General features: G+C 38.0%; 2 protein-coding genes across 3 annotated transcripts; both read left to right on the top strand.

Annotated features, from left to right (window-relative positions):
• Positions 1 to 2221: 2221 nt before the first annotated feature.
• Positions 2222 to 4713, top strand: LOC125058018 (transmembrane protein 41 homolog). Of its 2 annotated transcripts, none has more exons than XM_047662014.1 (5): positions 2222 to 2562; positions 2829 to 2955; positions 3315 to 3443; positions 3649 to 3986; positions 4465 to 4713. In XM_047662014.1, the coding sequence occupies exons 1-5, from the start codon at positions 2415 to 2417 to the stop codon at positions 4632 to 4634; spliced, it is 912 nt and encodes a 303-aa protein (XP_047517970.1). In that variant the 5' UTR covers positions 2222 to 2414; the 3' UTR covers positions 4635 to 4713. The 2 variants fall into 2 exon arrangements, with proteins under 2 accessions (XP_047517970.1, XP_047517971.1); XM_047662015.1 differs by having other exon boundaries at positions 2224 to 2463.
• A 683-nt stretch (positions 4714 to 5396) lies between these two features.
• Positions 5397 to 24595, top strand: LOC125057883. The gene is made up of 5 exons (XM_047661814.1): positions 5397 to 5985; positions 20142 to 20268; positions 21530 to 21682; positions 21941 to 23101; positions 23865 to 24595. The coding sequence occupies exons 1-5, from the start codon at positions 5914 to 5916 to the stop codon at positions 24206 to 24208; spliced, it is 1857 nt and encodes a 618-aa protein (XP_047517770.1). The 5' UTR covers positions 5397 to 5913; the 3' UTR covers positions 24209 to 24595.
• The last annotated feature ends 1337 nt before the right edge of the window (positions 24596 to 25932 follow it).

The raw sequence follows: 25932 nt of genomic DNA on the forward strand, positions 1-25932 counted from the left end.
TAAATGAATTAATAACATAGTACATTATCTAATATAAATACTAAATAGTTGATATTATATAAAATGTTTAAATAATTCTTTTTTAAATCTAATTATTTGTTTAAATCTTTTTTTAAATAATATCAATAACCAGCTAATCAATATCAAGATGTGTAGCGCATTTTTGAGTTAATACATTATATACAACAAAACTGCGACTGATATAATTATTGAATTAAACTTTGGGACACTATAATTTGGAACATTACAGAAGAAAATGACCTATCTAACCGCTGGCTGCGCGTTACCTGCGATGACCATCCGTGATTCTACGCGTGTATGTATAGGTCCCATGGCTGAAACGACGAAACTGACTTACTCATCGAGCACATCTATAAATTCCCTGCTCGAAAAGGTTCCGTCCGCTGAACTCGTGATATCACGATACTTGGCGATTTTACCGCCCACCATATCGGTTGGCTGGTCTCTGAACACCGACCACGCGGGCAGATTCTTTCACAATTACTTTGCATTGGCATACGATTTGGCATAAATGGTCCCTACGATCATAAGAATACCAGATGTGAATTAGCATAAACCCGCTTTGTTGGTCCTTCTGCTGACTTCGCATCCGGAGAACTACCAATTCTCTGTTGACCCGTTATTGGGTTCATCGGCTCATTACGTGGTCCGGAGCACGGTGCCGTTCACACGCCCTACATGTCCTCGGTTCGCGGACTGTGGCCATGTGTGGCACTACATGTCAGCAGATTAGGATGGGATGCGGTATTTTTTGCGTCCTACTCTCGATCCCAATGCCGTTGTTGACGTTGTTGCCGAGGTAGCAAGTCTTAGTAAAACACTCTTTTAAGCCGGCCTTGCGTCGATAATGCTTTAAAGAGAAGACATTTTGTGATGCGACTATCGGTCAACTTAAAAAAGTTTATAACTCAGTCTCCAGGTCTTTCAAATGAGAAATCACTCGGGCAAAATCAGATCATATTGTCAGGCTGACGTCAGAGTCTGTCCACGATGACACCTCTGCCTTTGTGTGTGGTATAAGTAGACAGCGGTGTCATCGTCATAGAGGGCTAGCTCCATATTGGGAGCTCTAGGGATGTCGTCGGTAAACAGCGTGAACAGGGGCGCGAGGACCGGGCCTTGAGAGACTCCGGCCCTAATGGGTTGAGGGGACGATAACGTTCCCTCTTCGCTTTAACGCATTGAATGGTCGGAAGAACGCGTTGTTCTACTTCTCGTGTACTAAATATGTATATAACCCATGATGAGCATACAATATTTAAAAGAAATTATATTCAAATTAATTTCCCTTACATGAAATATCTATCCTACAACTTCGTGTTTGACTATAGTGCCACCTATATTAACATAATGTGTCTTCACTATAAACCTGTTAGAAGTTAACCTGTAAGCGTTTAGAGAAATCTCGGTACGAGAGCATCTCTTTTGATTGCACCAGCCGATACTCAAATCTGTGAACTACTCCACACCTCGCTACGTCTTCAGGGGGGCCAGAGACTATTTAACAACAGGACGCCAACGAAATTACGCTGCCGTAGTATATTATAAGTCAAGCTCTTAATAAGGCAATGTAAACAAAAGTTATTTAAACGGATATGTGGGGTTAATATTCAATGTGATTCCTTCTATGATTTTTATTATTGATCACACCATTGACGCTTTGTAGGTGAAATATAACATAGAAATAAATAAGTCGTATTGTAAATGCGGTTTTTTTTGTCGGTCAATAAATTAATGAATTGACGATCCAAAAATTATAGTTTGAAATCAAAATGTCGGTTAAATAGGGACAAATATTTATAAATATTTGTCCCTATTTAACAACTTACTTATTATTGCTTTTTAATATTATACTACATGCCTTAAAAATGAGACCAGCTTCTTAAAAATACTTTTTCAACCACAATGATATAAATCGATCTTATGAAAATGGGATAGAAGATCGAATTTGGATGGCCTCCAGGTTTTGCGATCCTCATCGGATGAGTTTTTTTTCGCTAATTTAATTATTTTTTGTTAATTAGTGAATAAGTCTGAACTTCATCTATCATTCAAATTCAGATAAACCTTGCCACTTGTTCTAAAAAACGTCTGTGGTATATAATTTTCTGTGATTGAAAAATTGACAAATGTAGCCGGTTTGTCATTACTAAATCCTGCGTGTCATACCCAAACCCATACCATAAGGCAATTAAGGCATAGAGTATAGACTATAGACTGGACTAAGCCGGGAGCCCCTAATTACTTTTTGTTTACTAATTAGTAATAGCAATTCACAACTATATCCAATTTTGTATTATTTAGATATTGTCGAACTTTTATAAATTATTTTAGCTTAAATTTCTTAAAACGCATGGAACAAGCATAGCTCTTTTGCCTATAAATATATAAAAATGAATGTTTCAAATCGAAGACAAAATCGGGCATTAAATTGTCCCCAAGGTGAAGTTATTGTTCAAGATCCATCAATATCTTCTACTATGAAGAATCCAGCTCACATTATTAAAAAGGATAGCATTGGATTGCTTTACCCTGTTCAAAGTACCTACCTCATTCCTATATTCCTATCTATCTAGCCATAATTGGTCATAAAAGAGCACATCAGTGATATAATATTAATAACTTTTCTGTACCAATTTTTCAAAACCGAACCATTCCATATATTAATTAGAGTGAGCAGTATTTAATTCTGTATAAGTCACAACATAATGGTTGATTGTTTTAGTATTTTTTTATGTAGTAAGTTTAGTTAGTTATTTAAATATACTTATCATGAATAGTAAATTTTAATAGTGATTTTTTTACAGACCCACAAACTGCAGTCAACAATAACAGTTTGTCAACATCAAAAGCTGTGATAATAGTAGCAATTATCTTTTTGTCTTCAGTTTTGGCTTTGGGATTTCTTTATAAACAATTTCCTGATTTGGAAGAGTAAGTTTTTGTAACATTTATTGTTTTCTTCATATATTTTTATTTGATTATTAAATTTTCTTGCCAGAGGTTCAATAACCTATGTCCATCAAGAAGTAATATAATATATTGTATGTGTATATTCCTTTAAACTTAAGACTGTCTTATTCTTTAAAATAAATAATTCTAAGTTATTATTACAGGCTCCTATCAAAAAGTATTTATAGCCTTGCATTAGCTGAAATAATACATTTAAGACAACATACAATCCACATTTTAAAATTTATCAGCTGTGGATATGTTTATTATTCATATATTATGATGTTTCTATAACTAACTTCTTATATAATAAATTTCATTGTATTATTTTGGCATTCCAGTCAAGAAAGACAACATTTGAAATTACCATGGGATCTTGATGACGCAAAACACCTTGGTCTTGTTTTAGATAGATATAAAGAAAAGTATTTTTATGAAGTATTACTAGGAGTGTTTTTGGTCTATATATTGTATCCTTTTAACAGTCAATGCTTAATGCAATGCTTATATTGAATAAGAAATTAGGCTATGGGTTATGTATAGCCATGTTAAAATTAGAGATGAATTTTTTACATTAAAGCTATTATGTAGAAACATTATGTACTATATCAATGCTTTGTCATATGCAATCTAAAAATTGTTACGCTTCAATAATCTTCCATAATTAATATTCAGTTTGCAAACATTTGCAATCCCAGGCTCTTTATTCCTCAGTATACTTTCAGGATTTCTGTTTCCATTTTATTTTGCCCTAATATTAGTATGTTGTTGTTCTGCTATTGGAGCAAGCCTGTGTTTCTTCTTATCAAACATACTAGGCAAAAGAGTTGTGAAAATGTTTTTTCCTGAAAAAGCGGCACAGTGGTCAATTGCTGTTGAAAAGCACAAACACAATTTGCTCAATTACATGATATTTTTGAGGGTCACACCATTTTTACCTAACTGGTTTATTAACTTGACTGCACCAGTCATTGGAGTTCCATTGGTGCCTTTTGCTTTGGGAACTTTTATAGGTAAGTATAGCCTTTGACATGGTTTCCTTATTACCATTAATGTTGAATTATTATGTGCTAAAGCTGAACAGTAATATAGTTGTTGGTACTGAAATAGACACTTTTTTAATGGTTCTCAGTAACTATAGACATAATAAATCAATTCTGTATCAATCAATTATGTAAGAAGAAAAGACAGTTGCGCTACAACCCTTGGTAAGGTCTTAGATTTGTGTATGTGTTCTGTGATAATTTTTTTCAAAAGGTCGATCTGTAGGTCTACGGCTCCTTTCTTGATTTTATACCGGTATTATTATGATGTTTTCTTTTACCATGCAAGCAAGCGTATAATGTGAATAGAATTAATCCAGTGGTTCAAGCAGGGGTTCAAACCTATGATTTCAGGGAGAGTTGCATGCTGAAGTCACTCGGCATACTATTTATTTAAGAAGTAGTATTTATTTATGAGTATGATTTCACAATAATGTGTATTTTTTAGGTGTCGCCCCACCATCGTTTGTTGCCATACAAGCTGGTCAGACATTGCACACTCTGACATCAACCAGTGATGCATGGTCATGGACTTCGATGACAGTACTAGCTCTGTTTGCCATAATCTCTTTAGTACCTGTTTTACTCAAACAAAAACTTAAGAAGAAGTTTGAATAACTATTTTTATTTGTAGTTAATTTATTTTAGATGAATTGATAGTATGATTAAATGTACATTCCGAGAGAATGATTATTTACTTTGTGTTATAATTTTGAATATTTAGTTCAACAATACTACAATTTCAAAGATAAACATTCATTTGTTTTATTGTTACATTCATTCAGTTCACTAATACAAAACTGAACTGAAAATATAAGACACATTTGAAACCATTTTAATTTATAAGTTTCTGTGGATTGAACTAAGTGCCAATGAAATAATTTTCATGACTAATACAAAAAATTATGTCTAGAAGCCAATACTGAGTCCATATTTTTATTTGCATCTTGGTCTTGGTAGGTAGCTTCCCTATTATATATTAATATGCGGAAATAATTATAATTGTAATGACCTACTTAACTATTCATATAAATTTAAAATTCATGAAATCAATTGTGGCCAAGTGACGTTCTAGTTTAATTTACCTAATTATTTTTTGTAAAAGAAATGGGTTAATATTAATGTAGGCACTGGGTACTTCACCTCCCGGACCGACATCCGCATCAATTTAACATATTGACCCGGCGGCAAATAAAAAAGGCACGGGTGGCACACATTGAAAAAACTTTTCAAATAGACATTGTAATAGTAATACAGTTACAGGCACAAAAAAATATTTCGCTAGTAATAGATATGTATGTCGATTTGTAGACACATGTCACATGCTCTTTTTGTACAAATTCTGAATTTCTATTATAATTATTATATACTTTATTAGCACAATTGTCCACATAGATGGTCAAGGATATCGAATCAACAAATACGTAAAATTAAAAGAGACCGCGATATTTCAAGAAAAAAAAGCTAACAATATAAGCCCCTCCCTAATTTTAGTTTCTGCCCGATTACATTGGTAAAGATAAGGTACGGCGAAACAGCCGCGAATATTTAAATTTCGGACATCGACGTTCACCAATCTCTAATCACTGATAATGATCCCTGACGCAATAGTAACACACAATTGACAAAAGCCTTATGCAAAACCTGGATTTAACTTAAAGCTATTGGAAAAGAATCATTTTTCACAATGCATTCTCTAGACACATGCTAACCACAAAATAATTACGATAAGATAACAGTAAGTAGCCGTGTCCCGATAATTCTGTCAATGCAACTAAAGAGCGTCGATACATCGACATGCTCTCTTAAAATGTATTTTCAATAGTATAATGTAAAAGATCCGCCTAGTGATACGTTAATTCAGTGCTTAAGTAAAATGCCCGTGACAACTTCCTGAATGGATTTCAATGGACAACAAGAAAGCGCTGGATGGCGCTGGTCACTTCTTATATCAGCTATATTCTTGAACGTGAGTAACAAATAACAATTGCAAAATATTAACTTAGTGAAATGTAAACAGGTAATCCTTTATAAATATTTTATGTATGCAAACGGAAATTCATATGCGTCACTATTAAATAACAACTATTAACGACGTACTAAAACAAATAACACAAAGGAACATTGAAAGATATGGTTTCAGAAATGATATACAATTTAAAGCTACGTAAAATCTAATAGGAATTAAAATCTGACGAGGAATATCAGGCGAGCCAATCTTAAGTCTTTTGTGAAGTCCTGAATCATATCATTTTAGTATCTTTGTTGTCAAAAAGTTGGCGTCAATAGATAATTATAACGACGTATGTTTCGTAACTACGAGGGAATCACGCATTTCAATGATACTCAGATTTATACCTATCTATTAATTTAATATGTATTTCAAATTTGGCTTTAAGTAGAAAAAATTTACTAAATTATAGGAGATACAATTTTGACCGATTTAGAAGGTGTAAACTACACAAAAATAATTGTAATTATAGCTATTGTTTTAAATCAAGTGTTTTTCGAATTATTCAGGTAAAATCATTTAAGTAGGTACACTGTACTTAATAGTTATTTCAAGAACAAGCTAGGTGCATTTCTAAGGACCTCTTCTTATACATTATCTTTAACACAATAGGCCTCACAGCCCTACTCAGAGTCGTTCATTTAGAAATAACGCTTATTTAGCTCTCCTAAAAAGTCTTTAGTATCATTAAAATATTTAAACTGTGTCTAAATTAATTTTTAGCTGTATCTAGTTACTTCTAGATTACTTGTAAAGCTATTTGCGAGTATATTTTTGCATGACATTCCGACGTAAACAATATTACATTTGTTATTTAGTTCTAATGGCTAATGGTTTTATCTCTCCGAGGCCATGTCAGTTGGACGTTATCATGCCGTCAATATACACAGGTGACAGATAACAAGATGTAGAAAATATCGCAATCTTATTTGTTGAACTAATGAATTATTAATGGGCACTTAGGTACTAATCGTGTAGTAACAAGTGTAACAAGTATACCTATTTTAATTGCGGTTCTGCTATGTATAAACAATTGAAATATATAATTGTTAATATTGACGGCGTTTCAACAGATTTGATGCTGAATGAAAATGTTCTTAGAGATCCTAGCACTTAAAGTACCAACGATGACAGATATTATTTTTTAAGACGATTTCTAAATTGTACTTGAAACGTATTAAATAAAGAAAGATAGTAAATTTTATATTCAATAGTATATTAAATTTTAAATGTTTCGCAAACTATACACTTCATCACTTCGATTGCATCCAATCGTGCTATCGTAGAAAGCCAAGTTTATTATATGTTATATACATATAATCAGGTTCTAATTTAGCAATCATGTAAAGTATAACTATCAAACAAAAAATATAAAAAATAGTTTCTAAAAGTAATCATTTGTTTTTTTTTGTACGCAAATAGATGATCAACCTTCTGTGCCTGACGCACGCCGTCAACTTTTTTGGTCAAAGGCATTCTGGATTCCTCATGATGTTTCTTCAAAAATAATTCAGAATTCAAAAAGTTATTATGATTTTGACGTTAAAGAACTGTTCCAACGCTTTTTTCTGCTCCGCATGTTACTATTGTAATCTTTACTAATATTATAAAAAGGTAAAGCTTGTAGCTTGTTTGGCGGTAATCTCTGGATCTACTGAACCGATTTTGAAAATTGCCACGTTATTTGTGATTGTCATTGGCTAAATATTTACCTGAAAAATGAAAAGACTTTTTTGTGGTAGTCGGATTTGCAAAGTCGGAGAAAAAACGGTCGAACGAAAACGTTTCTTACGAACGCTGTCTTAACGATGAGATACAGAAAAGTCAGATAGCGTATGTTTGTTGTAGCGTAGCTTTTACAAGTAGGTAGGTATATTATTTAAAATCTAGCCCCCTGTCGCGTCTACCTGTCTGTTCGCTCTAAACTTAAATATTTTGGCACGCATTTTATTGCGGTTTTCATCAATAACTAGAATGATTTATAAGAAAGGTATAGATATATAATTTTCATAATTTCGGTTCACGGTTTCGGTCACGGTTGTCCCTGCGAAGAGCCACGGGTCAACGGTTAACTACTACAAAAATGTGACATTTTAACGCGTCTTAATTCAATAAAAGTTAATTTAACCGTCTGATACTGGCGTGATTCAAGACAAGTGAAGAAGAAATTTTTCAGTAATTACCTACTTATTATTGCACAATTTAATCATTAACAATTAAATTAATTCATTGTATAATCTATAAAAACATGTGATCACGTGCTTTGTTTAATTAAAATGCAATTCGTTATACGAACTAAAACATGATACGTTTGATTAATTGATTCAGGATAATTACAAAATATTTTGGTGACGTCAAGATTATTAAGATAAAGAAATTGTTATCTACTAACGTCGCAATATAATCTAAAGAATCTAGAATTTAATTGTCTTTGTCAATAGTTTTCAATAAAGACAACAACTAAACCACAGAAAAATTATTCGGAAAAATTAAATTGACATGACGTATAATATATCTGTCAATTATATTATACATGTCCAGAAATATTTGGGTACGCATATCTCAAAAACGATTGAACTGGTTTTGATAATTGTTGGATTGTTCACTAAGTTGGAATCGAATTGAAATCAAATATGGTAATAACGCTTTATTTACATCACAATTACACAAAACAGGATTAAATCAATGAAGAAATTAGGTACATTGTGCCCCTTTAATAACGTACATTTACTTACGGTATTAACAGTTGTGCGCTGCCTATATTCATATTTTATTCTTTGCAATTTAAAATGTACAGAAAACTGTTTTGCTATTTAATTTATTATTATTTACCGATACATACCAACACTCACACTTACAGTATGCACTAGATATATACAAAGACTCATTACAGAATCAGAAAAAATACGATTAAAACCAAAATTTAAAGAAGAAAAAAGCAATGACAGTTCATTAAAATTTAATTAAAGAAAAAATCTTTATCTTAACTGTCTAGGAACGATGTCAGCGTATCTGTGTCTAATAACTTCTTCTATAAATGTAGAATAAACAATACTGCGTAAACTATACAAAAAGAGAGAGAGAGAGAACAAGACTAAGCAGTGTTGGACTAGTGGTATCAGCGTCCCCCCCAAGGTCCAAGCCTTGACGTGGCGGGGGGGCTCTAGTACTTGGAGTGCAAGCCAGCACTTTAGGGAAGCCGATTGGACCGATGGGAAGGTTCTCAGTAGGCTTCTTTAAATAGAAGAAACTTGATGAACAACAGACGCGTGAAGCACGTAGAAGTAGTGTTCTTTGAGGGAAGGTGTGCGTCATCTATTTTCGCACGTGGGATGGCCGGCTTGCAAAGCCAGCGTTTTTGGTGTATCATGTTATCTGGGGTGTAAGCCAGCACCTTGGGGAAATGTATGGACCGAACTTTTGTAGTAGCCTTTAAAGGCAAGAGGTGCGTCTTATTGCGTACGTGGGATGGCCAGCTCGTATAACTGGCGTTTGTGAATATCAAGAGCATTGCTCTTGGCACACTGTATTTGAAACTTGTGGAGTTGCCAGACTTCCATAGATCACGACCCCAGGTGGCGAATAGGGGTCCTCGCACTCGCCCGCGGGGGTACCAGTTGGACTTCCGACATCCAACTGGCGTGGACCAAAACTGGTGGGCTCAGGGCGTGCCCCCGGTTCAATTTTTGAATCGGTAACGACCGGTGTTGAGCGCATATTTTTGCGTTGAGTTGGTGAAGAGCTTGCGTGTCTTTTTACATTTGTAATGCTCAGTAGCTTCTGCATATTGTAGATGACCTTCTAGGTCAATGGCGCGATGGATCTGGTGACTGCGATAAGCAGTTTCTGGGTGGGTTTCGACTCTCCGTCGGGCAACCTGTTACCTCCGGCGTGTGTCGTTGTCATGTCTAGCGGCATGCTTGTGGCCAGGGGGGCTTGCCTTTATTGGCCGGCCCTGAGAGAAAGGAAAATCTCAATAAAAAACCCTTAAATTCCCGACATTGGGGCGCCTTGTAGGTTTTGCGCGGTGTCGGTTACCTGTATTTACAGGTGGCTGGTGAGTAAAGTCAGTCGCTAGCGGCCAGCCCTCGGATACCACCCGTCCTCCGAGTGGTATAAGGGTTACCTAGGTGCAGGGGGCACCACCTGGGTGGACTGTGTATTTCCCCCATGGAAAATAATTTATGAAATGACAACAATAAATAATCTAATAAACAAAAAAACCAAATCAAAAGAAGATGTTAGTGTGGAGATGCCGTGTGATGCGGCTGAGCAGGAGGCTGGAGTGGCAACGGCGGGCGATCAGTTTGTTTTGCCAGCGCCCCCCAGTGATATTATGTTGGAGTGCCCTGAGATGTCGGATTCTTCCACATACTCAGGTGTTGAAGCAAGGGAGTCTTTGACAGTTTCATCGCGGTTTTGGAGCTCCCGGAAGCGTTTCAGAGAAGTCGCTGACACTGATTCAGATATCGCTAGAGAGGCGACTTCAAAGATAACGCGGCGTAAAGGCAGAGGTAGGCCATCCACTAAGGGCGAGAATGTGGATCCGGTTCCTGCTAATAAATCTGCCAAGTTGAAAGAAACTAGAGCTGAGAAAAAGGCTCGCGAGGAAGAAGAGCTTTTGGCCTTGGAAATGAAAGCTCGAGAAACACAATGTACTCTATCTTCTGTCTTGGTGTCGGAACAGGGCGAGGATATGTCATTGGATTTAGTAAAGAGGATTGAGGCTAGCCTGGGAGTTGTTGAAAAGGTTGCCACAAAATCGTCCAATATCAAAGGACAATGGGTCCATATGGCTAAAAATGCCATTGCGGACATGCGGAAGGATATTGGGGTGCTTGCTAAACGTTCAGTTTCTGAGGAAACTCGATCTCTGCGTGAAGACAACGAGCGCCTCAAAAAGCTAATTGAGATACTCCAGCAGGATATGACGGATCTTCGGAAACATGTTGGAGTTAATTCAAAGGAGCCACCGCTCACTCCTTCTCTCCTCGAGGAGTTTGAGGCAAATCTGATGCGCCGTATCGGGGATAGATTAAATGCACGGTTTGAGAGTCTAGAGCCTAGGCTTAATCCTGCACCTGTATTAAGGCCTTCTCTAGCCGCGGACCGACGCAAGGTCGTTGGGCCCCCTAGATTTGAGTCAGGTCCATCCCAGGATAATAGACAGGTGAATAGTAGAAGCTTGGTGCAAGCAGCATCTACTGCTTTGCCCCAAGGACCATCCTCTATTTCAAAAAAGAAGAAAAATAAAAGAATTGCAGGAGAGGAAATATTGGCCATTGAAAAGGTATCTGCTATTACTCAGCCCTCGCCTCTGCAATCGGCTTCCAACCTTTCTAAGGAACATTGGTTGATTGTTGGGAAAAGAAAGAAAAGAAAAAGGAAGAAAAGGGAAAGGTCAGGTGTTGTGTTAGCTCAACCAACTGTAACAGGTTTTCAGGCACCAGTTAAAAAGCCAAGACTGCGTACTCCCCGAACAGCTGCTGTTGTTGTAACTGTTCCGGCGGAAGTTCAGAAAAAAGGCGTAACATATGCGGAGGCTATTAAAGAAGCGAAAGGCCAGATTAGGCTAGAAGAGTTGGGAATTGAAGCAGTTAGGTTTAGACGTGCCGCAACTGGTGCTGCCATTATACAAGTCACTGGTGAAGGTGGAGGAGATAAAGCAGATGTTCTGGCTAAAAAATTAAGGGAGTTGTATGGTACGAAGGGCATCCTTGTATCGAGGCCTGTTAAATCTGTTGAGGTAAGAGTATCAGGCTTAGACGATTCTGTTACTGCTGACGAAGTAAAATTCGCTGTGTGTAAAAAAGGGGAGTGCTCATCCGATCATGTTAGAGTTGGTGAAGTTCGTCAGGATAAGTCAGGTCTCTTTGCGGTGTGGGTAAAATGCCCGGTGGAAGCTGCAAAGAAATTGTCTGAAGGTCGTCTGCTTGTAGGCTGGACTTCAGCTAGGGTGACGGTGCTGCAACAACGAGAACTTAGGTGCTTCCGCTGTTTGCAAGCTGGTCATGTTGCAGCTCGTTGTACGGCGGAAATAGACCGTAGTAAGTCTTGTTACCGGTGTGGCCAGCCAGGCCATCGTGCTTCTGTTTGTTCATCCAAACCACAATGTCCTCTGTGTATTGCGGCAGGTAAAACAGCTGATCATCGACTGGGGGGGAAAGCTTGTACGGCTCCCAGTCAAAAGATGCCGAGAAGATTCAACACGAAGGTTTCAGTAGAACCAACCTTGAGCGGTGACATAATGGAGACCCAAGAAATTGTAATAAGTTAGTATGGATCTACGCTTTATTCAATCTAACCTGAACCACTGTGCAAGTGCTCAAGACCTTTTAATTCAGAGTTTGACACAGTGGATCGTTAATATAGGGATTGTTTCAGAACCATACATGGTTCCAGATAAAAACAACTGGGTCGGTGACCGTGATGGTCTTGTTGCGGTTTTTATAAATGATGTCAACTTGCAGTCAGTTGCTTCTACAATGCAGGGTAGAGGTTGCGTTGCTTTAAAAATTGGCAGAATTGCAGTTATTGGTGTTTATTTTTCCCCAAATAAAACGCTTGCTGAATTTGAAACGTTTTTGTCGGAACTGGGCTGTCTTGTTTCATGGTGTCGACCCCTCGATCTTATAGTCGCTGGAGATTTCAATGCTAAATCTACAGTGTGGGGGTCTCCAGTATCTGACGAACGTGGTGACGCTTTGTTGGATTGGCTAGCAACTCAAAATTTAGTGTCACTGAATCGGGGTAATGTTCAGACTTGTGTACGTATGAATGGTGGCTCTATTGTGGACGTTACCTTTTCAAGTCCTGCTCTTGCAAGTCGTGTTTACGGATGGAGGGTGTTGTCAGAAGTTGAAACTTTATCGGACCACAAGTACATTCGTTTTGATATCCTCGATTCCACTGTAAGCTTACCGGGTCCTGCTCCATCTGAGATAGGTCCTAGATGGTCCCGAAAATATCTAGACAAAGATGCGCTTACCGAGGTATCCTTAGTAGAAGCTTGGAATCCCAAACCTTCAAATTTTACAATTGATTCTGAGGTAGAATGGTTTAGGGACTCACTGACTCGTATCAGTAACGTTGCTATGCCCCGGATCGGTCCCATCTCACCCAAGCAAAGCGTCTATTGGTGGTCATCTGAACTAGCCCGACTACGAGTGGAGTGTGTTAAGGCGCGTCGCCGTTACACGCGTTTTAGAAGAAGGCATCTCAGTTATCGTGATCCGGACGAAGAGGCAAGTTTATATACTTCTTATCAAGAAGCAAAAAGGGCTCTTCGGTTGGAAATAGCTGAAGCAAAGGATAGGGCATGGAAGGAGCTCCTGAACTCTTTGGATCGTGATCCTTGGGGGCGACCGTACAATATTGTCATGAGTAAACTCCGTCCCTGGAGGCCGCCGCTAACATCCACAATGGAGCCGACGTTTCTGGGGATGGTTGTTACATCGTTGTTTCCTTGTGATTCTACTCCTTTTATTAATGTTGACTTCGATCATTCCGAGGATATTCCTGAGGTGTCAGAGGGTGAGTTAGGGGCTGGTGTTTTTAAAATTCAAAACAAAAAAACCGCTCCTGGTCCAGATGGATTGCATGGAACGGTTTGGGCGCAATCTCTTAATAATGGCTTATTTAACAGATTTCGAGATCTCCTTTCTGATCTTTTGAGGAAAGGCATATTCCCTAATAGCTGGAAAGTCGGACAATTGCTTCTTCTTAGGAAGTTCGGGAAACCGGTAGATTCACCTTCGGCCTATCGACCTATTGTCTTACTTCCTGAGGTGGGCAAACTGTTTGAGCGAATAATTGTCTCGCGCCTCGAGAAGCATCTTCAGATTATTGGTCCAAATCTGTCTGATACTCAATTCGGTTTTCGGCGTGGTCGCTCTACAATTGACGCTTTAGCTAAGTTAAGGGACTTGTGCGAAGAAACTGTCTCTGGGGGTGGGGTTGTGTTGGCGGTTTCGCTAGATATTGCGAATGCGTTCAATACTATTCCCTGGAGAGCGATTATGGATGGTCTCCTTTATCATGGTGTGCCTGTGTACTTACGTCATGTAGTAGGAACTTATCTCTCTGATCGATCGATCATTTATCCAAGTCGGGAAGGTTGGAGATGCTATCAGGTTCGATGTGGAGTTCCACAGGGGTCTGTTCTTGGGCCCCTTTTGTGGAACATTGGATTTGATGCAGTCCTTCGAGGTAGACTGATGCCAGGAGTAGGTTTAATATGTTATGCTGATGATACACTTGTGACGGCCAAGGGATGTAATTATCAGGAGGCGAGTTTGTTAGTTACTGCTGGAGTGGAAGAAGTAGTGACTCGTATAAGACAACTTGGTCTTCGAGTCGCTCTACAAAAATCAGATGTCATATGTTTCGCTAGGAGGTCACCACCTAGAGGCGCTGAGATAATAGTGGATGGTGTTCATATGGCATTAAAGTCGACGTTGAAATACCTCGGGTTGGTTCTTGACGCCCGATGGACTTTCAAGGCTCATTTTGCTGCCCTGGAACCCAAGCTTGATTCAACTGCAATGGCATTGGGTCGTATAATGCCAAATATCGGTGGGCCAGGCGGGGGCTGTAGGCTCCTTTATGCTGGTGTGGTGCGTGCAAAGGCGCTTTATGGGTGTCCGATATGGGCGGATAAGTTGTCTTTTTACAACAAGGCTTTACTGAGACGGTCACAGCGTAAAGTTGCCATAAGAATTGCTAGGGCATACCGTACCGTATCCTGTGACGCGGCATGTGTCATAGCCGCCACTCCGCCTTGGCATTTGGAAGCTTTGGCTTTGGGTGAAATTTTTTGGAGACGAGCTGAAGCCAGGAGTGGTGGTTTTGACCCACCTCTGGAGGTAGTCAAGGTCTGGAAGGAGGAGTATCGCCGCCTAATTTTGCTAGAATGGAGGGATGAGTTAAGTGAATGTCGGTTTGGTTTACAAACCGTTGATCTTATTCGTCCCTTCTTGAAACACTGGGTGGACCGACGGTGGGGATCGCTTTCCTATCGGCTCGTTCAGGTTCTCTCTGGGCATGGATGCTTTGGGAGTTACCTGCATCGAATCGTTGGGAGAGAGGCGACACCTGCTTGTCATCATTGTGACTGTAGAGAGGATACGGTGAGGCACACTGTTGAGGAGTGTCCGGCTTGGGACGGCTTTCGCTCGGTCCTTGCTGATAGCATTGTTGGCAATCTGTCGCTTCCACTAATTATCCAAAGAATGGTGGAAGCTGACAATGACGGCCCATGGAATGCCTTCAAGGCTTTTTGTGAGGCCGTCATGACTGAGAAAGAGAATGCGGAGCGTCAGCGCGAAAACAATTCTGATGCTCCGCCGGTAAGAAAACGACGACTGGGGCAGCGACGCCGTGCTTTCGCACGTCTGCCCTAAGTTAAGATGCTGATGATTTGTTCGTGGGAGGAGTCACGTTGATATTGTGGCATTCGCGTTTGGCGGGGGTAAGGATAGGGCACAGCTGTTACCTGCCTCCGCCCTTTGGCGAGCCGAAGGCATCCGTCAGGTTTTAGTGGGTAGGTGTGTAAATATTATGTCTGAGTCCCACATAATCCCTGCTGGAGTAAAATTCAGCAGGGATATGCGTAAAAGCATTTCCTGACGTTAAAAAAAAAAAAAAAAAAAAAAAAAAAAAAAAAGTGGTATCAGCGTGCGATTCTCATCAATAAGGCTGTAAGTTCGTACTCGCTCGTACGGTGAAGGAAAAAATCGTAAGAAAACTGGCATGACTCGAATCCAAAAATCGCGACGTGTCAGACAGAAGATTACCTACTTGTCTATGAAATAAGAAATGGTTGACTATAAAGTTGATTTACGGACGATAGTTTAACGTGAATGTTGGACGTTTCCAAGTCCCCTCGACTGAGCTCTGGAGGCGAGGGGCTATACACTATAACACATTTATTATAATAATTTACGTTTAAAAATCACTAGGATGTTTCACTGTCCGCATCTTTAAGAGAAAGTACAATTTCATAACAGAAAACAATAATTTTATATAAAATTTAAACAAGCATTTCAATATATATTGGCTATTAATAATGGAAACCATTATTAATAGCCAGCTCTTGAGGTATCTAGAGGGCCACCAGTTGATTAGCGATTCTCAGTACGGCTTTCGTCGTGGTCGCTCAGCTGGTGACCTCCTTGTATACCTTACCCATAGGTGGGCAGAGGCAATTGAGTCCAAGGGGGAGGCGCTGGCGGTAAGTTTGGACATAGCGAAAGCCTTCGATCGGGTGTGGCACAGAGCACTGCTCTCGAAGCTTCCAGCCTATGGGCTACCCGAGAAATTATGCGATTGGATCTCCAGCTTTCTGGCCGATCGGAGCATCAAGGTCGTCATCGACGGAGCATGTTCCGACCTTAAACCCGTGAACGCTGGGGTCCCACAAGGCTGTGTTCTATCCCCGACCCTCTTTCTTCTGCATATCAATGATATGTTGCAACTTAGCAACATTCATTGCTATGCGGATGACAGCACTGGGGATACTTTTTACACTGGCCGGGCAGGTATTTCTCGGGCAGTTGTCGATGAGTACCGGAACAAACTTGTGTCTGAAGTCGAAACTCTACTACGTGGAGTCTCAGACTGGGGCAGACTAAACCTAGTCCAATTTAACCCCAAGAAGACACAAGTTTGCGCGTTTTCCGCTAAAAAAACACCCTTTGTCGCTACTCCTCTTTTCGAAAACACTCTTCTTAAAGCCACAGCCAGCATTGGAATACTTGGCGTTGACATATCGAACGACGTTCAGTTTCGCGGTCACTTGGAGGGAAAGGCTAAATTAGCCTCCAAAAAGCTTGGTGTGCTCAGCAAGGCGAGGCGGTACTTTACTCCGGGCCACCGCATGCAACTATATAAAGCGCAAATTCGGCCCCACATGGAGTACTGCTCTCACCTCTGGGCGGGGGCTCCCCAGTACCAGCTCCTTCCACTTGACCGTATACAACGCAGAGCGGTTCGAATCGTCGACGACCAATCCCTCTCCGAGCGGCTTGATCCTTTGGCGTTGCGTAGAGATGTGGGGTCACTCTGCATCTTCTATCGCATTTACCATGGAGAGTGTTCAGAGGAGTTGTTCGGATTAATACCTGCAGCTGAATTTCATCATCGGACGTCGAGACAGAATACGAAATTCCACCCGTATCACCTCGACGTCCGCCGTTCCACAACTGAGCGTTTTTCAAGGCAGTTTTTGCCGCGCACCACCACTATGTGGAACCAGCTGCCCACTGAAGTATTTCCGAACCAATTCGACTTAGGGTCCTTCAAGAAAAGAGCGTACCAATTCTTAAAAGGCCGGCAACGCACTCGCGAGCTCTCTGGCATTGCGAGTGTCCATGGGCGGCGGTATCACTTAACATCAGGTGAGCCTCCTGCCCGTTTGCCCCCCGTTATATAAAAAAAAAAAAAAAAATATTCGAAACTAAAACGTTTTCTTTACATGTGACAAATGTTGAGTGCCATTATTTACACATTCAAACTCCAACAGTGACAACGTCATATCAAAACATTTATGAAATGATTATTATGTACTCATTTTCATACTTCATTTTCATAATTCACTTTTATGAATAAAATTGAATCATTTTTATTGAATTATCACTATTTTGTATGTATACAAAGAAGGAGTGAATCCTCGTACGCATAGGCCAATCGAGTGGAAGAGAGATGTATGTGGCGCAAGCGTACAATGAGCGTAACGGGATATGCTTTTTCGTGCGTGCACGCGGCATTCATCGATCTATTAGACGTTGTCACGTCAAACCGCCAAAATCAATAATATATCCTCAATCTATGATTATAACCAATCTTGGACTGATTCATATCTAAAGACCGATCTCCAATCTGCATGCCAATAAACATTTCTGCTATCCGATTGTTTATTTGACAAAAGATTGACAGCAATCTTTTGCGTGATCCTTGCCTCTCGACCGCGTTTCGTTCAATGCAATATGTTGTGTTCAAGCATACCAAAAGTTTGCTGTTTTTGGAACGAAATAAAATAAGTAAGACTTAGGGTCTGTTTCACAATGTATGGATAAAGTAGCAAATAGCTATGCAACGTTTTGTTTGTTTTTTTGTTACGAACAAATAAAGTTACAAAATTCTATAGAAAAACATAGAACCTTAACCTTTTTGTTGGTCATTTAATATTACTTGTAACGAAACGGGCTGTCATTTTCATATGGTATTTTTGTTTGTTAGGTTATTGAGTATTTTAGTACATATTATTACAAATATAAATTTTCTCTGAGTAGTTAGTGTATGTTGTTTTTGTGATTCGAGGTTGGTTCTTTAACTTAAAAAAATGTCTACGCAAAAACGTGAAAGAAGCGTCAATTTCAGCCGGGAAGAAGTTGACCTTCTAACTTCGCTTGTTGCTGACCATAAAAATATATTAGAAAATAAAAAGAGTGACTCAGTCACCTGGCAGGAGAAAGAGCAGTGCTGGAAGACGCTGGAGGCGCTGTTTAATAGCACAAGTGGGGTAAACTTTCGCAGTGCTAAAGCTTAAAGAGGGCTACAAGAAAAAAGTCTGCCTTGATACATGCTGAAACATATCGTACAGGAGGTGGCTCTAGTGCTGCTACTCCTCTTACCCCCTATCGAGGAAAAAGTCAAAGACATGATATTGTTGTCTGTCGAAGGAAATGAAAGTCAATTGAAAGGAAGAGCTTCTAAATAAGAGAAAGCAATGGGCATTTGAAGAGGAAGAAAGAGAGCATAAAAGAGAATTATGGGCCATAGAAAAAAATATATCGTTAAATAAATTAGAAAAATAATAGATTTTGTGCCTGGAGCGAGGATGTATTGTATTAAAAATTTGTATTTTTATTTAAATAAAAGCATTGAATTTTTATTTAATTTATCTCAAAAATGTTGTAATTTATAAAATATTATAGTAATAAAGCAAAATAATCACTTATAAGATTACTTCGCACACTTGCATTTCCCACGTCGTCAATTGCGCTTTGATCAATATCATCAGCTTGTTCATCTACTTGTTGCAGTAGTTCAAAATGTTCATCTCGCATATCAATAGCAATATTGTGCAACACTGCACATGCCACTATCACGGCTTGTACACGAGATACTTGAAGCAAAACCTTTTTTGACAAACCGATTTTGGGGAACCGATTTTTTCCAAACACCATATTATGTCCTTTCCACCACATTTCTGCTTCGTATTTGAGATTCGTTATAAAGATGTTCTGCTGGAGTCTTGAGGTTTTGAAGTGGAGTTAGTAGGTAGTATCTATAGTAACAAATATTTTTGGTTGTAGCTAATATTTTTTTTTTTACAAAAGTTGATGAAAAGATGAAACCTGCAAGAAGTCATATATGATAGACATCACTTTGTGCAAAAGTGTCTCCAAAGCTTCTTTTGTTAACCTAAATCTAAATGTGAATTCGGCGTCATTCAGGCTCTGGATATAATAAATTCTTGTCTTCTTATGTCTTCGCACAGAAGTACGTTGTCTTCTTCCAGCTTCAGAATTACTATCCCAATCGGATAATTGCATTTAAACTTCCAAATCACTATCACTAGAACTGGAAGATGACGAAGATGAATAAATTTTCCCAATGAATATTAAGTTAGGTCGCAATCCCAAACCCAAATCATACCAGTTTCACCGATAGCAATCCGAGATTGATTTGGCCAATCGAAGCAACTGTCAAAATGGACAGATAGGTTGTTGGCATGAGTAAACATTCATTTCATACAGAGGGCAATCTTCAATCTCTTATCCGCCCTCTGAACGATTGGTTGAATAATTAGATTGGTATCTCAGTCCATGTATTGAATATTGGCATGCTTTTCTTTAGAAATGGATTGAATTGTCAGTCTATGACAGCTAAAATTGGATTGAGATTGCATATTGGTTTTGGCCGTGAATTGTCAGTCTATGACAGCTAAAATTGGATTGATATTGCATATTGGTTTTGGCCGAAAATGATCAAAGAAACGGATGCAATCTGAAGTCAAGACCCTTATAGCGTTGTAGAATACTGTACTGTACTGGATTATTACAATGCGAAAAAAAAGATTATTACCAATAAAGATATGTTTGTTATTTCAGATATGTTTGCCGAGCTTAGTACTATCCTATGGCGTCTTGTGGGTGCACAGTTTATCCAGTTTCGAAGGACCAGTATGGCTTGGTCTCATCACACCATCCATTTTTATGGTTACTTATAACCTTACACGTAAGTTATATCCCATTGTTATTTGTTACATGATCTATTCAATTGGTATATTATTAGGTAAGGTCAGGGATTAGCAATGGGCGATTGTTTCAAAAAAATAATGGACTCAATTGTGCGTGCGCTATATCTATATGAGTATAGAGTTTACCCGCTTATGTATTTGATATTATTCGTTTTGGGATTGGTTGAATAGAATCATCTATTGGTAATAATAATAATAATAATTTATTTATTGCATGAATATGGTACAAAATGTTAAGGTGATACAATCGTAAATCGTTCGCATATTCTGCCACACACAATGGCGCGCAAAATTGTAGGTAGGGAGGGATCTCGATATGACTCGGTAACTATTTGAAATCATTACGGGTAGAGTACATGAGGATGTGTTTGAGAGGTTGGGCCTGTGAGTATCGATTAACACTCTAGGCATGGGAAACTATTGCTGACTGTGCCGCGGGCGCGCACTTAGAGATGTACTATTTACGCATGCATTGCGAACTTATTAACGTTGTTTTATATACAGTTTAACACCGAATTCTCAGGAGTTTCATTGTCTATTATTTGTTATGATAATTAGGTTACTTTTTTCTTTCTATTAAATCAGTGTTAGGTTAGGTTAGTAGTAGAAAATATGGTTAAAATAAATTACGTATTGTGAATCTCGTCACCATGTCAAAAATAATCGAATCGATTTTTTTTGTAATATCGAGATTATCGCTGGTCACTATTTGTCTTATCAAAACATAGAAATGCATTTACGCCTATCTGTTTGGATTAAAAAAAAAAAACAGCTTTAGTCTCTAAAAGCTACTTCAACTTATAGCTAGCAGCATTGCAATATAAGAATGATTTTAGATTATTAATTAATATTTATTAGTTTATACAATAAAATATACAGAATTTACAATTTTCTTAACCTATAAAGTAATAATAAAAATAATTAAAAAGAAAATTAAAACAAATTTAAAAACTCTGTGGCAGTGTACCTTTAACGCTGGCAGCATTTCCTCGCTGTATTGCGATATTCGTTGAGCGAGGAAAGCACCAGCTCTGGGGTCACCGGTACTATGTACCAGGCGCCAACTTAAATCTTTAATTTACTCCTGTGCACTTGAAACCCACGGCCCAAGAGTCTCCACTCAAAAGGAAACAAAGAGACGAAGTTGGAAGAAAGACTCTTTTTATTTTCAGAAAGACTCTTTTTATTTTAAGAAAGACTCTTATATTTGAGCTGTAATATTTTACGTCCAATTTTTAGAATGCTGGTTCAGGGAAGCTGCCGACTCATGGGGCGGATCAATAGGCTATCGAGTGATGGCAACCATTGGTCTCTTGTTTGTAGTCTCTGCTCTTCTTATCTGTGCATTCATACCTTATGAACTGCAGTCATTTGTCTATGGCATTTCTTGCGGTAAGAAATTAACACAATCTATGAATATAAATCTCCTAATATAATGGTCCAATATAAATTATCTTTATGCATGAATTTTTGAATAATTTGTAACTGTTTTACAATACAATTATTCATTCATCAAATACGTTACTTATCGATAATTTCGCGAGATTTATTTTCTTTAAAAATGATTCAGCATTAGTGACGTCATGACATCTATAGTGATAGTCTTATCTTTTGATAACGATTAAAATAGAATATTATTTTTCATTTCAGGTTTAGGTTTCTCGCTTATATCAGCACAAATGGATGCGATTATATTTGAAACCTACGATTCTCACGTAGTAGCCGTTCGGGGGATATGCTATTGCGGCCAAGCCATTGGACTGTCAATATTTCCCCACATACTAACAGCGTTAATTGATACCTATAGCTATTCCCTTTCACATATTGTGATAGCAGGCATCATGCTACAATCGCTGGTAGCAATCATGTATCTGAAAATAGACGAAAACATTAGACGGCCCGCGTCCTTCTCTCGATATAAAGACCTATCTCAAACATACATGGTATACAGAAATGAAGCAATGGAAAGCACTTATGGAACCGAACTACAGTTACACAACCTAAACAATAAAAGTTGGAAAAGTCCTTCAGACGATCAGTTGCATAAGACAGGAGAGATTTGTGATGATGGATACGTCTCAGAGACTGTAACACCTCCTCCTAGTCCTGAAGAGAAACGACGGAATATATTCGGAGTTGATATTCTACCACAAATACCTGAAGAAAGCGAGGAAGAAAGTGAGGAACAATACACTAAAGACACGAACAATAAGAGACGTCTTAGTGTTGCCATTAAAAGACTGAGCACTTTAGGAGATAATATTGACGGGTGTATTACAAATCAAGTGAGGAGAGATTCACAACCAGAAGATAGTAATAAATCATTTGTAGAATTCTTAGAAGTAAAATACGAAACTGTGACACCAATAACAGATATACGGACGGAGAGGATTCTGAATTCATTTAGTTTTCGATGCCAATCGGCGTATTTAAATGCGAGAAGAAAGATTTTGTTGCCGTCATATAGAATGTACAGAATCAGACGGAGGTTCACATATCTTTCGTATAGTGTAATCGATACATTTATTAAACCATTAACAAGATCTCTGACGTGTGGGAAGTTTTATCCAGCGTTACTTTTAAGTTTCTCTAGATTAAGTTTATTATCAATATCATTAGTGTTGTTGCCGATGTTGGCGTCAGAGGTGGAGCCGAAGATTTCGGTTCTGGAAATGAACTTTTTGATGTCTCTTCATGGGTTTACATGGTTATGTTTCTTGGTCTGCACTCCGTGGTTAGCGCAGACACCTAAGAGGAATTATAAATATATAGTAGTTCTGGGTCTGCTCATATCTACAGCATCGGCGTTTCGTAAGTATTTTCTGAACTGATACTGGCAATTAAACTTCTATTCCTTTATTTATAAAAACTAAATCAGTGTAAGTGCTCTCTTATAACTGAAACACTGTCTCTTTCTTTCAAATTGTGTTTACGATGTGATGAAAAGAGACAGATGTTCGTTAGTTGAATCCGTGCATTTGAACGGATTTCTTTTTATGAATAAGGGGTGTAACCGATCTTGGTTTTTATTTTCATAATATTTTGTCTTCCTCATAAGTGACTTAGTATTTGCTAATACTACTGAAAAGAACCTTAACCTTAAAGTCGAAACAAGAACCATTTTATAATTTGAAGGGCGTGAATTATAAACATTTTAATTAGTCATTATTTTCCTTAGAAATATTATAACTATTTTATATTAAGAACAAATTTAGTAGGTTTTACTAAATTTGATCGAATATTATAGATCTAGCTGTGTTGTGCGGTTCCCATTTATTCGGTGGTAGCACGATTTATTACGCTTTTTCACACCTTTGTAACACTATTGAAATTTCATACAAAACCATAAATTTTTTTAAACTATTTTACAGCCTATGTTCATGGTCATTTTTTTTAAATCGGTCGAGTAGTTTCGGAGCCTATTCAATGTAAACATAAAAACAAATCTTTCCTCTCTAAAATATTAGTACCTATAGATAATAATCCTAGTTCAAACCAATTTTATATACGCACGCACGGACATAAATTGAGTCTCACATCAGACTAACAGTACATCAGAATGATTACCTTTCAGTTCTGGCAGCAGACAACAACCACGATTCATACTCTATTGGCTGCATCGTCGCCGGTTTTGGTTTCGGCGCTGTAACATCATGTTGGGAAGGGGCAATCCAGGATTATGTCGGCGCCCGAAAATGGCCTAAACTCCAAAGTGCCCTAGAAACCATCTCCGCAATTATGTTAGCTGTATTTCTTTTAGCACTCACGTTTTTAATAGATGTGGAGAAAGGATTTAAACTTGTCATGTTCATATTGGGTATTATTCTAGCTGTGATAACGATGGTTTGGTTCGCCATAGCGTGTGTAGCGATATACTTCAACAAAGTGAGGAAAATCAGTTTACTTTCAAACTCATAATATGAGAATGTACTAAAATATTAAAGTAAAAAAATTATATAAAACCAGAATTAGGCAAAAAAATTGTAGAATTACTGTACTATGCGTTATGTATGAGTTTGTTAAGCCATATCTATTTCAGTTATGACTTGAACCGCTGAACTGTTGATGCCTACGCATTTAATTAATTAATAATTTAATTTATGGCACAGAAAGCTATCTACTTGCCTATTACAAAAACAAATGATCACGAAACAGATATATAAATCTGAGGCCCAGAACTAGAAGGTTGTAGAAACACTGGTTAACTTTCTATCCTCATGAAGAAACTATAGGATAATATATGAAAAGCTGTATATAATTAAATTTAAGAATACTGTTTAAGAAATTATATAACATTTTAAATCATTGGTTCAATTTCTTTTATCACCTAACACCTGGTTTTCTTATTACCGCAATATTTAATGAAGTACCTATTTAAGGATACGAGGAAAATATTGGCTATTTCTCTATCTACCTTAGTGGCTTACACATGGTTACACTCCAATGGCGATTCCTGGTGAAGCCTTAAAAATATTAAATGAAACAAAACAACAAATAAATGCGCCCATTGTTCGTCCAAAAACAAGGGTCACAAAAATACGCCTACAGCTAAATCTTAGTATTTGTAGAGTATTGAAGAAATGTGAAACAGCACAACGATCCCGAAGGGTCTAAATTTGCAAATATAATACAATTATTGCATGATGCGTTTGTTTATTAGTCAATTAACAGTGTAAGGTGTAAAGTTTATTCAGAGACTGATCAAGAGTTCTGACCGCTCTAGGCTATTTGTCAGGATGCGCCCCCGCCAGGTGACAGATGTGTTACGGTCCGTCTAAAAAGTAGTGTTGACTATGTTTTCTAGTGTGGAAATTTTAACATGGTTCATACTATCTATAAAAGATTTCAGATCGATCTGCCAGCTAAACTAACGCTGTCCTTTAATTTGCACACCTTGAAACCATTTTTTAGCTGACTTAAAGTCTACTTACTTACTTACTGTCTTAAAGTGCATTTTAAGACAGTCAATAGCTGCATACAGCATAATAATTATCAATGATGAAAGATCGCCTACCTTATAACTCAATGTGGCCCATTTTAACTTAGTATTTACTTTACTTAGAAAAAAGAAATTTTGATTTCTTTATTCTTCTTAAACATCTTATTTGTATGTCTCTTAACTCTTTTTCGTCACGCAACGTATCAAGATAAGCATGTAATATCTCATAAAGAGTAACGTTCCGAAGTTTTAATTTTTTCTAAAACTGCTTTTGCTTCTATTTTGATCTCCTTACTTTGAATTTTTACCAGTTCACAGTTTATTAAGTGTTTTTCTTGGTCTAGTTGGAATATGCAGGGGACGATATTAGCGAAGACACGATTTCAGCGCGTCCGCGCCCCCCTAGATCGTCGCGCCCTAGGCTGCAGCCTAATTAGCCTAAGGGTTAATCAGACCCTGAGTTTATTCTCAATGTATGAATGTAATATATTATTATTAAATGATAAAATAAAGTGCTTACAAGTGTCTCTGGCAAACATTACACATAAATATAATGCATTGTCTTCTAAGAGGAGCATGAGGGAATACACACTGAACCTCAATCACCACCTGAATAATACTAACCTGGTGGATTCCCTGGCACCAGGCCTGGTTGCCTTGGAACAACTTGAATGGTCTATGTCAGTGTGTGAGCCGTCAGTGT

Source organism: Pieris napi, chromosome 17 (genome assembly GCF_905475465.1).
Source record: "Pieris napi chromosome 17, ilPieNapi1.2, whole genome shotgun sequence".
Taxonomy (NCBI): domain Eukaryota; kingdom Metazoa; phylum Arthropoda; class Insecta; order Lepidoptera; family Pieridae; genus Pieris; species Pieris napi.

Coding starts and splice junctions, on each gene's coding strand:
- LOC125058018 (XM_047662014.1), top strand. CDS start 2,415: ATGAATGTTTCAAATCGAAGACAAAATCGGGCATTAAATTGTCCCCAA. Junction 2,563..2,828: donor ATTGCTTTACCCTGTTCAAA/GTACCTACCTCA, acceptor ATTTTTTTACAG/ACCCACAAACTGCAGTCAAC. Junction 3,444..3,648: donor GTGTTTTTGGTCTATATATT/GTATCCTTTTAA, acceptor ATTAATATTCAG/TTTGCAAACATTTGCAATCC.
- LOC125057883 (XM_047661814.1), top strand. CDS start 5,914: ATGGATTTCAATGGACAACAAGAAAGCGCTGGATGGCGCTGGTCACTT. Junction 20,269..21,529: donor GGTTACTTATAACCTTACAC/GTAAGTTATATC, acceptor TCCAATTTTTAG/AATGCTGGTTCAGGGAAGCT. Junction 23,102..23,864: donor ATCTACAGCATCGGCGTTTC/GTAAGTATTTTC, acceptor ATTACCTTTCAG/TTCTGGCAGCAGACAACAAC.